Source organism: Trichechus manatus, unplaced genomic scaffold (genome assembly GCF_000243295.1).
Source record: "Trichechus manatus latirostris isolate Lorelei unplaced genomic scaffold, TriManLat1.0 scaffold00091, whole genome shotgun sequence".
Classification (NCBI taxonomy): Eukaryota; Metazoa; Chordata; class Mammalia; order Sirenia; family Trichechidae; genus Trichechus; species Trichechus manatus.
Window position 1 is genome coordinate 5,749,757 of NW_004444027.1, and position 13,832 is coordinate 5,763,588.

Here is a 13,832-nt window from a genome sequence, read left to right on the forward strand (position 1 = left end):
TTGAGCCCATTGTTGCAGCCACTGTGTCAATCCATCTCGTTGAGGGTCTTCCTCTTTTTCGCTGACCCTCTACTTTACCAAGCGTGTCTTTCTCCAGGGACTGATCCTTCCTGATAACATGTCCAAAGTATGTCAGATGAAGTCTCACCATCCTTGCTTCTAAGGAGCATTCTGGCTGTACTTCTTCCAAGAAAGATTTGTTTGTTCTTTTGGCAGTCCATGGCATATTTAATATTCTTCATGAACACCATAATTCAAAGGCGTCAATTCTTCTTAGGTCTTCCTTATTCGTCGTCCAGCTTTTGCATGCATATGAAAGCGATTGAAAACACCATGGCTTGGGTCAGGCGCAATTTAGTCCTTAAAGTGACATCTTTGCTTTTTAACACTTTAAAAAGGTCTTTTGAAACAGATTTGCCCAATGCAATGTGTTGTTTAATTTCTTGACTGCTGCTTCCACGGGTGTTGATTATGGATCCAAGTAAAATGAAATCCTTGGCAACTTCAATCTTTTCTCCGTTTATCATGATGTTGCTTACTGGTCCAATTGTGAGGGTTTTTGTTTTATGTTGAGATGTAATCCATACTGAAGGCTGTGATCTTTGACCTTTGTCAGTAAGTGCTTCAAGTCCTCTTCACTTTTCTGCAAGCAAGGTTATCTGCCTATCAGAGCTTGTTAATGGGTGTTCCTCCAATTCTGATGCCACATTCTTCTTCATATAGTCCAGCATCTCGGATTATTTGCTCAGCATACAAACTGAATAAGTATGGTGAAAGATACAACCCTGACGCACACCCTTCCTGACTTTAAACCACCAGTATCCCCTTGTTCTGTTTGAACGACTGCCTCTTGGTCTATGTACAGGTTCCTCATGAGCAGAGTTAAGTGTCCTGGAATTCCCATTCTTCACAATGTTAATCCGTTAGCAACCCATAATGCATAAGAGGGAAGCATTATCCAATTCCAAATGAAGTCACCCAAGGGAGAGGATGTGGCCAGAACAGAACAGTCACCAAACATAAGCCGAGCTGTCTTCATTTTGAAGATTTCCCCTTTAATTTAGAGAGACTTACTCTTATCAGCAAGACTGCAGAACTACCTTGGGGATCTTAATGAGGTCTTACATGAAGTAAAGATGGGGCAAACATCGATTCCCACCTTCCTTCCAGGTCATATAAAAATAAAATGGACGTTCTTTTTATAATCCATGTGGCCAAAATCATTACTTGTTCCAGTTAAGTGGATGAGTGGCTGCATAAAAGACTATTATAGATGGCAAGAGATGAATGGGATTCTAAATAAAGCAGGCCTTTGCACACTTATGTCACTTTTTAGCCATTATCTACAGTTTCTGTAGTTCTGCTGATCAATGCACAGAGACTAAGGTAAATCTATCATTTCTGCCCATTGGATCTACCTTTCTAGCTGACTTACTACCTTTGACCATACAGAATTACCAGTGCACTAATTTAAGGCCCAGCTCCTATAAGAAATGAAACTGTTGGGTAAGAATGCTATACTGGAATTTTTTATCAGTACTAAAAGCAGAACTGTATTTTCTCATGGGCACTGGTAACAATACCAAGGGTCAACTCCATCATTCCCTGATGATAACATGTGTGTTTCAGGTACCCTGATCATGTAACTATAGTCTTTTCACGTTCCTAATTGTAAATGGAACAAAAGTCATTTTCGACACATGTGCGGTAAGAATATGGTAACACTCTTGGAAAACAAGCTCTGGTGGTGGTGCTAGTTGTTGTTGAGTCAATTCCGACTTATGGTGACACCATGTGTGCAGAGTAGATCTGTTCCATACGGTTTTCATGGTTGTGACCTTTCGGAAGCAGATAGCCAGAAATTACTTATGGAAACTAGCTCTTAATAAAAGCTAACTGTTACCAGGGGAGATGAAAATAGACTTTCAATGGCAAAGTCCACCATAAAATATGTTTTATTACACTTAATTTTCTGACATTATTATACTTCTAGCCAGAATTTCATGATGGTAATCACAGAGTTTGGGAAAACCCTGGATGCTGTAGTATTATCTAGAATATAACTGCCACGAAACATTCCACTTGGCATCCTGGTTCATAAAAGACCTGTCCTTTGGCGTACAAAAAGAGTAGTCAAATTTAAAATAATTAGAAAGAAATTTGTTGTAATTTATGCTATGCATTAAGTAGTTAATTCTAAAATAAACAGACCAACTGAAACCCTATACCTGTGTATCAGCACAGATAAGCTCTAAAAGAAACAATCCATCTGCCCTAGTTAAGGAAGGGATTTCACTGTCAAAGAAATGTGAGGAGATGATCACAGTTAATAATGGATGTGTTATAAAGTAATGTATTCAGTTATCACAGAATAACCATCACAGTCAGGAAACTGACACTGATGGAATACTGCCATCTAATCTACAGGCCCTATTCAAATTTCACCAGCTGTCTCAATGCTTCTAATAGCAAACAAACAAAACAAAAAACAAAACACTCACTCCTCACATATCAAGATGGTTAGGTTCCAAAGACCAGGTTGTTATATGAAAATTGGCATTAAGCAAAAGTGGAGGATGACCACATCAGATCACAAAGTGGAGGATGACTACATCATTACACAATTGCCAAATTACATCATTACATAACTGCCAAACTACATCATATGCACACCAAGAAACAGAGCTTACCAGCTCCTCAGAAGTCCCCTTGGTCCCCTTCCAGTCACCATGGCCTCACCTCCACCTTCAGGGTAACCACTATAGTGGCTTCTAATACCATGCATTAGTTTTGTGTGTTTTTGAACTATTATATAAATGAAATCACACCATATCTAGTCTTTTACGTAAGACTTCTTTCAATCAACATTATGTTTGTAAAATTTATCTACATTGTTACATGTAACGGGTTCATTCCCATTGATATATGGTATTCCACTGTACGAATATTCTACAATTTATTTCTATTCTACTGTTGATGGGCATTTGGGTATATTTCAGCACTATAACAAGAGTGCTATGTATATTTCTGTGCATGTCTTTTAGTGACATATGTATGACTTTCTCTTGTGCATATACTTTAGAAGCAAAATTGCTGAGGAACAAAATTGTTCAGCTTTAGCAGATACTGTCTAACAGTTTCCTAAAATGACTGTACCAATTTAAACTTTTTTCTAAAGTAATAAAAATCGGGAGTAACTCTACTGTCCAACAGCAGAAGAATGGTTAAGTACATTAAGGTATGTTGGTATGATATGCTATGAAATATTAAGCAGCAATTAATAATACTAAGCACATAGAAAAATGCACATGATACATCATTTGGTGAAAAAAACAAAAAAACTTAGTATACCCTATATAAAAACTATATGTATAGTTTTATCAGTTATGAGAGGGAGGGAGAATATTCCTATTTTTAAAACTGAAACGTTATTTTCATCATTAAAAATTTACATATATGATTAACATAACTGAAAAGAACAGTTTGACAATAAATAAATCTGTTAACAAAAAAAGTTAGTCATAGAAATTTGAATAAAATTCCTGATCCAGTCAACAGAACAGTGATAGTATACAAGCTGTATAAACATACTGCTAATATGTTAATTGTCAGAAAAACTAATGAATCTTTAAGAATATGACAAACAGCTAACTTCTGCATTAGAACACTTCACTGCCATCTTGCACTGGAAACAAAGGGATATATCAGTTTACCTAGGGATATTTTTTATCAAATGGACTGCTCCCCCTCCATCTACATCAAGTTGTTTACATTTCTTTTTTGCACTGACCCAATAACACCGTTTTCTTACCTCTGCGTGAGGAAAAGGAGGTTCTGGGAGATACACTTTAGTCTGTTTGTTGTGACAAAGCCTTTTAAAAAGGAGAAACAGATCAGCATATTACTTAGGACACACTGTGGTATTTGTTGCCACCTAGTGGTAGCAGTGCAAATAACCAAACACTGAAGTAAGGAGCCCTGGGGACACAGTGGGTAAGAGCTTGGCTGCTAACCAAAAGGTCAGCAGTTCGAATCCACCAGCTGCTCCTTGGAAACCCTATGGGGCAGTTCTATTCTGTCCTATAGGGTCACTGTGAGTCAGAATCAACTTGATGGCAATGACTTTGGTTTTTTTTAAAAGTATTTAAAATTTTCCTGCCACTGAATCTCAGAGTGAATAAAAGCCTCTCCTATAGAATATTCAGGACATAAATATCTTGTGAGCCAATTTTATTAACCTTTAAAATTCTTCAACAAACAAACAAAAAACCCCAAACCAGTTGCACTGAGTTGACCCCACTCATGGCGACTTCATGTGCATCTGAGTAGAACTGTGCTCCATATGGTTTTCAATAGCTATGATCTTTCAGAAGTAGATGGCCAGGACTTTCTTCTGAGGTGCCTCTTGGTGGATTCGAACCAGTAATCTTTCAGTTAATAGATGAGTGCTTAAGCTTGTTATTTTGGAAAAATTTTAGATGTGTAGGAAGTTCGCAAACATAGTACAGACATCCTGTATACCCTCTATTCAGTTTCCTCTAATGTTAACATCTTACATAACTGTGGTACACAAAAGTGGTACATTTGTCAAAACTAATAAATTAACATTAGTATATTACTATTAACTAAACTTCAGTCTTTATTCAGATTTCATCAGTTTTTCCACAAATGTCCTTTCCTGTTGCAAGATTCAATCTAGGATACCACATTGAATTTAGGTCTTTGATCTTTTTGACAAATTTTTTATTTTTATATATTGATAGTTTTAGTATTTTTTTATTTATTCTATTGATATTATGCTTAGAAAATCCTTTTCCCTACAGATGGGAGCTACATAACCATTTTCTTTCAGTTTCATTACGGTTTCTTTTTTCTTCTTTTTTGTCCCCCTCTTCCCCCGCTTCACTGTTTTATCTGGAATTTGTTTTACCGTACAGTATGAAAAGAAGCATTAATTTAATTTAATTTTTCCTAAGAGTCAAGGAATTACCTGTCCAGGCACTATTTACTGAATAATCTTTCTTTTTTCAAATCGTTTGTATTAATAGCATATACCAAACTTTAGTATGTTCTTGGTTTGTTTCTAGACTATCCTGATCTATCCATTTGTTGGCAAATATAGTGCTAATATATTTTAATTACAATTGTCTCATTTATAATTATACTATGTGGTAAAGTAAATTTTTTCCTTAATTACTTTTCTTAGTCAAAATGCTCTGAGCTATTCTTGCTCATTTATTCTTGCATGAGAACTGTAGAATTACCATCAACTTCCAGAATAAATCCTATTGATTGCAAAAAACCTATAAATTACAAACTGACATCTTTGTAGTAGTTAGTCTTCCCATGCTAAGACATGAGAGGTGTCTGTCTTTTAAGCTGTTTAAATATTATTCCCTTAGAATCTTAAACTTAGTGATCATATAATTATTTCTTCCTGTGTTCCCATCTATATTTCTACTTTGCTTAATCAATAACCATGTGTTAAGCACTAAGGATACAAAGAAGTCTCTCACTTTGAGGAATCTCTAACATAAAGAAAGAGGCAGATGTGTAAACCTCTTACCACTTCAAAATAATCTGATGGAGACATAGATACATACATACATACATTCATACATACAAATATATGGTGTAACAATACAGAGAAGGGGTGGCTAATTCCATCTGGGAGTTTAAGAATGGCTCCTGGAAGAAGATGCTCTAAGAATAAACAAGAGTTAGCCAGAGAGAAACCCTATTTGGAGGTGAACTGGAGGGGTTTCTCGGGGGTGGTAGGTAGTGTGGACTGAGGGGATAACACAGGCAAAGACATAGAGGGGAGGCTTCAAACAGTTGGTTTGCTTAGAGAACTGTCTATAGTTCCTTACTGTTAGGGTATGAAGTTCAAGGTGGGGAATGGCAGGAGAAGAAGCTAGAGGCATCCTGTCAATAAAGGGGACTCACTGGAGGACTTTAAGCAGGAATTTGACATGATCACATTCGCATTTTAGATAGATCCTTCAGCAACCATTTGGAGGTCATATGAGGGGGTGGAGTGTGAGACTGAAGCACAAAGTAGAAACTTTTTGCAGAGGCCAGTATAGAGACAAGACTCCAGTCTATACCATCCTGAAGAAATGCAGAGAAGGAATCAATCTGAGAAACAATTAGGAAATAAAACTGGCAGGATTTGTTGGTTACTTGATACAGAAAAGGGAGCAATCAAGAATGATGCCTCAGTGTCTGGCATGGTAGATAGTGGTGACCCCAAACAAAATAGAGACTACAGAAGGAAGAGTAGGCTCACGCAGCAAGGAGGTTAGTTTAGTAAGGAAGTTAGTTTAGTTTTGTCCTTGAGACATTAGTTGTTGCCTGTGGGGTGTACAAGTGAAGAATTACCAATCCATGGATTTGAGAAGTCACAAGAATGGATGTGAAGCAGTTATGAGAGCAGAAGGAATCTTAATTAGTACCAGCATTTAAGGGGTAGGCAGAGAGAATACTGAAGAAAACTGAGGGAGGGGGAACAGTTAAAGAAGTAAAAAGAACAAGAGAACATTGGTGTATCTATCTTCTCTCAGTGTAATTTACTCAAACATTTTATGGAAAGAAAAGTATTTTCCTTATATAAGCTGCACCCCAGGGTGATCAACTGTCCTGGTTTTAGCACTGAAAGTCCTATGTCCCTGGGAATTCCTCAGTCCCAGGGTAAACCAAGACAGCTGGTCACCCTACCTTCACATGTTAGATTGCCAGTTCTCAACCTTGGCTGCACACTGGAATCACCCGGGAAACTTTAAAAGATAGTGATAGCGTGGTCTCACCCGTGGAGACTGTGATTTAATTGGTCTGAGTGTGGCAGAGTAATGGAATTTTGAAAAGCTCACCAGGTAATTCTAATATGTAGCAATGGTTAAGAACCACTGTCCTAGAAGGAGAAACAAAGTTTACCATTAACTGGTCGATACTTATTTCTGTTCCCTACACTCCGTGGCCAGTTTGCTTTCATTTCTCTGTGTTTCTAAGCTGTTGGCCTTGTCCATAGAGAAGTCCTTACGGCACTACAGTACATAAGCTGAGATACTAGCAGTTCCCTAATTTCTCTCGTTTTGAAGATTGCATCATATGTCTGATATTTAAAACCAAGGAAAATCCCACACACATCTAACAGGCAACCTCTTTTCCCCAATTCATTTTGTTGTTCTCTTAAGCAGTCTTGCTTTAAAAGAGAGTATCTAAATAAAGAATTCGGATACTAAAATGGAAAAATGCTAGCTCCCAACTTGAATTAACTTAGTGAGTGACTGCTGTGGAAATAGGTCAGTTCTGGCCCCCAAGCCAGGGCCACCACAGCCTGCTTTGAGGATTTTGTTTCTTCTCCTCTTTGCTGCTCCTGGAGTCAATATTCCTACAACTAGGTTGCCATAGGCATTTAGCTTCAGGGCCAGCCTGCTCTCCTGGGTCTGCTCTCAGCCACTCTGGCTCCCACTGCCCAGGCCTTGGCTCCCAGCCTCCGTGGCTCCCGGCCTGGATTCTGCTCTGGCCTCCAGATGGCCCTGCTTGTGGTACCTGCAGAAGCCCCAGCTCCTTGCTATCCCAGTGTCTGCCCACATTTGCCTGTTTGGGTTTGTTTTACTTTTAAAAAACAGAGGGGCAGTATAATGTTATGATATGTTAAAATAGAACTGATGTACAAATTTCCTTTTTTGCTCATTAGAAATTTAGTAGAATATTGTGTCCCTTTTGGCACTACCACACTATGAAAAGGGATTAAACACACTCTGTGTGTCAGAGCCCTTGAAAGTTTGGATACATTATCTAGGACACTATTACGCATATTGTAAAAGTTAAGTTAATCTACTTACCCCTTATTTCTGGCTGGGGCAGCTAGACGTAAACATGTCTAAATAACACTAAAAAGGTCCACTGACTTCATATGGTTCAATAATTTACCCACCCTAGGATTTAGTCAAATAATTTCCTGTAGTAATCAAACTCAACTGTATATTATCATGCTATTGATATTAAAAAAAAAAAAAAAAATCCACCTTTTCTTACCAGATTTGGTATAAGCTTTAGATAACATGAGTATGGGCTTTAACATTTTTTTTAACGGTTCAAGAATGTGAGAGGCAGAGGGCAGCAAGTGAGAACAGAAATATATAACATTTTCGTTATTGATTTTCAAAGCGCAGGACAATACAGTCTTTGCCTTTCATTCCTTACTCCTTTACAACTACTCTTCTAAACTCTAGCAATATAACAGATTTGGCTTTCACTAATGCAGATCTTCAGACCACAGATATGGTAAAACAACAAAATCAGTTTCATAGTAATGTGAGAGAAAAACAGGATTATTTTTATTCTTACTGCTTGAATGTATGAACTCTGAATCAAATAGAACTCACAGAGAAGAACACTTACATACCATTCAGCAAAAATCTGGGAAAACTCAAGTGAACTGTTAGCCACAGGGGAGATGAAGTAGAAAGGGACATTGGAGAGTCCGGCTGAGTCAATGTATTGATACAGGCATTCTAGGAGATCATAGATCACTCCAGAAGGGTAGCAGGGAACCAACACGTTACCTCCATTCCGGACTGTGAGTGCTATGAAAATGGAAGCCAGACAGAAAAAAAAAAAAAAAAGTGTCAAGAGTTTTATAATGATGGAATGTAACATTTAAAATAATACCTGCATTTCTTTCATTTTCCTACTTCTGCTCTTACAAATTATTTCACATGTATAATAATCTACTTCTTTTCAAGGGAAGCACCAAAGTGGAGGATCTAGAAGCTGACAATTACCTAACTTTTTATTCAACATGTTAAGTCCCTGGGAATAGGGTGTGCAATTAAGAGTTTGGGTTTTAAAGGTTGCCAATGGCAGCTGAGCCTCAGGACAGACACTCCAAGCTCCTTCTCTTTTTTTTCTCCTGCTCAAAAATGTGCTGGACTTGTCTCTGCTCAGGCTCTGACCACTGCTGAACAACCGAAAAGGAAATAGGCTCTTTTTGAGAATATTTTCTTTTATCAATGTTTTATCTCTAAGAAAATCCTCCAAACTTTACATCTTAAAATATATTACCAAATAAAGAATTGCAACGTATCAGGTATAATCATATCAAGAGTTACAACGGGCTAAAAAAAAAAAAAAAAACAGGTTCTTTTTTATTTGAGTTTGTCTTTTGTTTGGTTTCTAAAACAAATTGATACAAACATCTTTTGGGTACAGAGCTTCAAGTCTTTGATGCCTCATATTTACCCAGATGCTGTAACTTGAGTACTGGCTGACCTGCTACCACTACAGCATGGTACAGCGAAAACAACAAAATCAGTGGCTAAGGGTCAAGAGGCCTGGGCTCTAGTCTTGGCTCTGTCGCAAGCTGTACGACCTGAGGGAAACCACTAATCCTTTGCTGGGCCTCAGGTTTTTCATCAGTTAAATAAGAGGAATGAACTAGATGAGTCATTGTCAAGCTTTAGTTTGCTTAAAAATTGTCAGGGAACTTACTGAAAATGCAACTTTTTCCCCCCTCCCCTGAGAGTCTGACATATTAGTTAGGTGACATGGTGCCCACAGCTGAATTTTTAGATATCTTGCCTTGATCCTAAGACAGATGGTACATTTTCAAAGAGCCCATTTTGAGAAACAGTGAATCAGACATGAGGTTCTTTTCAGACCTGAAGTTCTTTGAGTCTGTGATTCTAGATGATAAACCAACCAACCAATCAATGACTCTACTTGAGATTAGTAAGTTTTTCAGGGCAGGAATAAATTACATTTGCTTACTATCAGCAAAGAACAAAAACAGACTATGATCATAAGGCTAAGTGAAATTGCAAAGGACAATGCCTTTCATACAAATATAAGAAGATGACCATTTCTTTTCCCTAGAATAGATGTAATATCACTTAAAGTTGTTAGGGGTGAATGGGCTGAGCGCATTACCTCCTCTAATACTTTTCTAAAAGAAAGGCAGGATTTCCAGATTTTATTGGCAATTATAGCCAAAGAAAATAAATTTCCTTCAAGTAGCAAACACTCCACAAATGTCTCAATATAGTCTTCCCCAAAAGAAGAAAAAATAATAGCAACCAAATACCAGTGGGGAAAAAATATACCATTCAGTGTGTCACTGTTGTGAATTTAAAGTATAATGGTCTTCTCTTGGTATTATTTGCAAAGCAAACATATGATTCTTCCCTTCTTTGACAACTACCACCCTCAGAGCACAACCGCACCCCACTAAGAAGCAAGCACATTAAAAAAAATTCTCTATAGAAATCAAGTGGGAAAATGTTGTTGTGTATTTGTTATATAAAGGGATAAAAATTCTAATTTGCCATTATAACAACCATTCTTATTGCACCTTCAGATTAAGTTGCTTAAGATCTGCTTTTGTTGACAACAGCAGGCATTGAAGGATGGACAGAAAGGGCAGCTGTAAATGGGAAAAAAGGGGGCTATAAAAAGGGCACCAGAGGGTGTGAATGTGAAGGGAAGAGGCCAAAAATACTATAGAGGCAAGGTATCTAAAAATAAATTTAAAACATATCATCCAATTTGAGATCTGACATAGATACACACCTAGGTTGCTGCAGAACTCTCCTACCATGCCATCTGGGTTTGCAGTTGGAATCTGGGTGAGCCCTGTCAGAATGAGGACATCGCTGTTTTTGAGAGAAGCCTGGTCCATGGGCTGAAAAAAAAACAGAGAACTATGCTTAGTGTAATTTAAAAAAGAACAAGTCATTTACAAATAGTAAAGATAAAAAGAGAATATAGACTGCTCTTTGTTTCTGTGTCCAACCCATCAAGTCCTCTTACTCCCTCCAGTAAAAAGTGTACTTCTGAACAGTCATTATCTAAGGGGGTTGAGATCTGACTGGAAGGAGGCACAAGGGAACATTATGGGGTGATCAAAATTCACAGAAATGTACATTTAAGATATCTGTGTTCACTTTATATAAATTTTACTTTAATAAAAAAAGCATATTTCTAGAGCACTTAGCTCTTCTCAAAATGTGATCTCACATGATAGCAGTGGTTCTCAAGCTTGTACCAACTATATCAAAATTACCTGGAAGGTCTGGTAAAACATCAAGTGCTGGGTCTCACCTCCAGAGTTTCTAATTCAGTGTATCTGGAATGAGGCTTGAAATTCTGCATTTCTAACAAGTTCCCAGGAGATACTCACATTGCTTGTCTAGGAATCACACCTTGAGAACCACTGCATTACATAATTTGATTCTCAAAACAACTCTGTGAAGTATGTGAAATAAGTGTACGTTATGAGAATATGGAAATTGAGGCTCAAGGAGGTTAGGTGATTTACCCTAAGTCTTAGTGGCAGTGTAGTCAGAGCACTGGATTAGGAATTAGAAAATGCAAACCTAGTTCAAATTCCATTATAGCCGTGTGACCTCAGCCAAGTCTCAGAGCTGAGTTTCCTTAAAATAGGGGTATTTCTTCATCTATTTCCCTGAAATAATTTCTGTTCTTGTGAATTATAAAGTCCTATGATATACTATTATTTGATTCTGAGAATTTTTTTTTTACCTAACACAATTTGAATGTAATATTGTTTTCAGAGCATTTCAAAAAATACTAACCACCTTTTCTGAAATAAATCAGGATTCAAATTGGAAACAAAATGAAGGCCCATGGACTGAAATGCTGGAGAGCTCATATATGTTTTCATCTGGTAACAAACACATCTTTTGTTCACTTCCATTTAAAATACTCACTGGAAGATTAGAAAAAAAAGCAGAAACACAATTTACTAAGAAAGAAGACTTATCCCTATTTTCTCTGTTGCACTCAGATTCCCTAATAAAGATATAAAATTACAAATAGTAGCACAGTAAAGTCCCACCATCTGGATTGTTGTTTCTGAGTATATGTGCATTCCAATGTATTTTCCTTTAGCATTTTATATAAGCATGGACAAATGGGTTTCATTATTTAAAAAATAACATATCATATGTTATAAGCTGCTTTGTTCCCTAAAAAACATTTCTTTTTTAATACAGACACAGAAAATGTTATGAAGAGACAACTGTATTTAAATAGTTTCTAATTCCTATTTGCATAGAAACACACCAGTAAGAGTAAGAGCTATTTCTCAGCTTGGGCAGAACTGGTCTATTTGTACCTCTCCAACAAATACAAATGCATGCATTGTTTCCAGAGAAGGCAGGAAGGGAAGTAAAGTACAGTGGTTTATAGCAGCAGCTGTGTAACAAGCCTAGGGATTTTCAGTGTGTGTACACGTCAACCTGAAGGAAAGGGGAACGGTGACAAAAAAAACAAAAAACAAAAAACAAAAAAAAAAACCATGGACCAAGCTTCACTGGGTAGCATATTTGGCTTAAAATGGCAACAGTTTTATATGGATCTTCTTAGAATAGGCTAATAATAATGATCCACAGGGCTGAGGACAGGGGGTAGGGAGTCTTCAGAGGGCCTAGGAACCCCCTGAAACGGTCTGTACAATTTTGTGTGTGCATATGTACATTTTCCCACAGATTTGATCAGGGTGCCATATGGGACCATAACCCCAAAGAGGTTAAGAACCACTCATATAGATGAAAACATGTAACGGGGAGCAAACTCTGGTCCTGAAAACAACATTATGTCTGAACCTTTGTCATCAGCATTGCCTTCCTTTGAGAATTAAATGTCCATAAACAAACAAAAAAGGCAGTACTATAGCATGGCAACACAGAGATGGAACAGTTACATGACACACCATGATCAGGTCATCTAGCCTTTTGTAACTTCAGCCCTGTAACTCTTGAGACAGTCCTCACTGATTCCCAGTGCTACTGGAAAGTAGTAGGGTTAAAAGGCTTTAGTGACACTCTCCAAACCAAGCCGACACCTCAAAAGTCTCCATTTCATCACTAAAGGGCAAATGTATGTATTACTAGTGTCAATGGCCACTCACTGAGTGCTTCAAGTGGGAACATTTTGTTCAAACACACAAAAAAGGGAAAAATCCATCTTGTCCAAAAATCAACTAAAAATACCTTATAAAGCTGACAATAATCATCAAGCTTCTGGAATAAGATTTTGAAAAATTCTAAGCCTAAGAATACTGTGGCCACATGTTGTTCCTCTGATGGATAACTTTTATTGAATACTCTGTAAAGGGCATACGAAATAGAAGACCTAGTCACTAGGCCCCAGAAGCTTATGATGTACTTGAAGAGAAAAGATAGATGCATAATAAAAAAAAAAAAAAAAAAAAAAAAAGGACTTTTTAAAAAGCCATAGACAATAGAATGCAAATTTTAAGAATTCACACCAAGAATGTAAGTGCCAAGAGGAATGCAGGTTAGAGAGCTTTGCCTGGTCAGGTGAGGTCAATATATAAGGAGTTTGGCACATGAAGTTTTGGTTCTAATTTTTTTTTTTTCTTTATCCAAGGAACTAAAGACTCAATTTAAGATGGCTGAGAATACCAGAAAGATGTTTACCTGTGTTTCATTGACTATGCAAAGGCATTCAATTATGTGGATCATAACAATTTATGGATAACATTGTGAAGAATGGGAATTCCAGAACACTTAATTCTGCTCATGAGGAACCTGTACAGACCAAGAGGCAGTCATTCGAACAGAAAAAGGGGATACTGCATGGTTTAAAGTCAGGAAAGGTGTGCATCAGGGTTGTATCCTTTCATCATACTTATTCGATCTGTATGCTGAGCAAATACTCTGAGAAGCTGGAATATATGAAGAAGAATATGGCATCAGGATTGGAGGAAGACTCATTAACAACCTGCAATATGCAGATGACACAACTTTGCTTGCTGAAAGTGAAGAGGACTTGAAGCACTTACT

The 13,832-nt window shown here is 37.4% G+C and overlaps 1 protein-coding gene across 2 annotated transcripts in view; it reads right to left on the reverse strand.

The window, feature by feature from the left end:
- Positions 1–13,832, reverse strand: part of INTS9 (integrator complex subunit 9) — a 157,717-nt gene that overhangs the window by 21,066 nt on the left and 122,819 nt on the right. For both annotated transcript variants that reach the window (XM_004382191.2, XM_023736736.1), the window contains 3 exons: positions 10,573–10,684; positions 8,411–8,591; positions 3,812–3,872 (listed from right to left, as the gene is read on the reverse strand). In XM_004382191.2, coding sequence (XP_004382248.1) covers positions 3,812–3,872; positions 8,411–8,591; positions 10,573–10,684 — 354 coding nt within the window. The remainder of the gene's footprint in view (positions 1–3,811; positions 3,873–8,410; positions 8,592–10,572; positions 10,685–13,832) is intronic.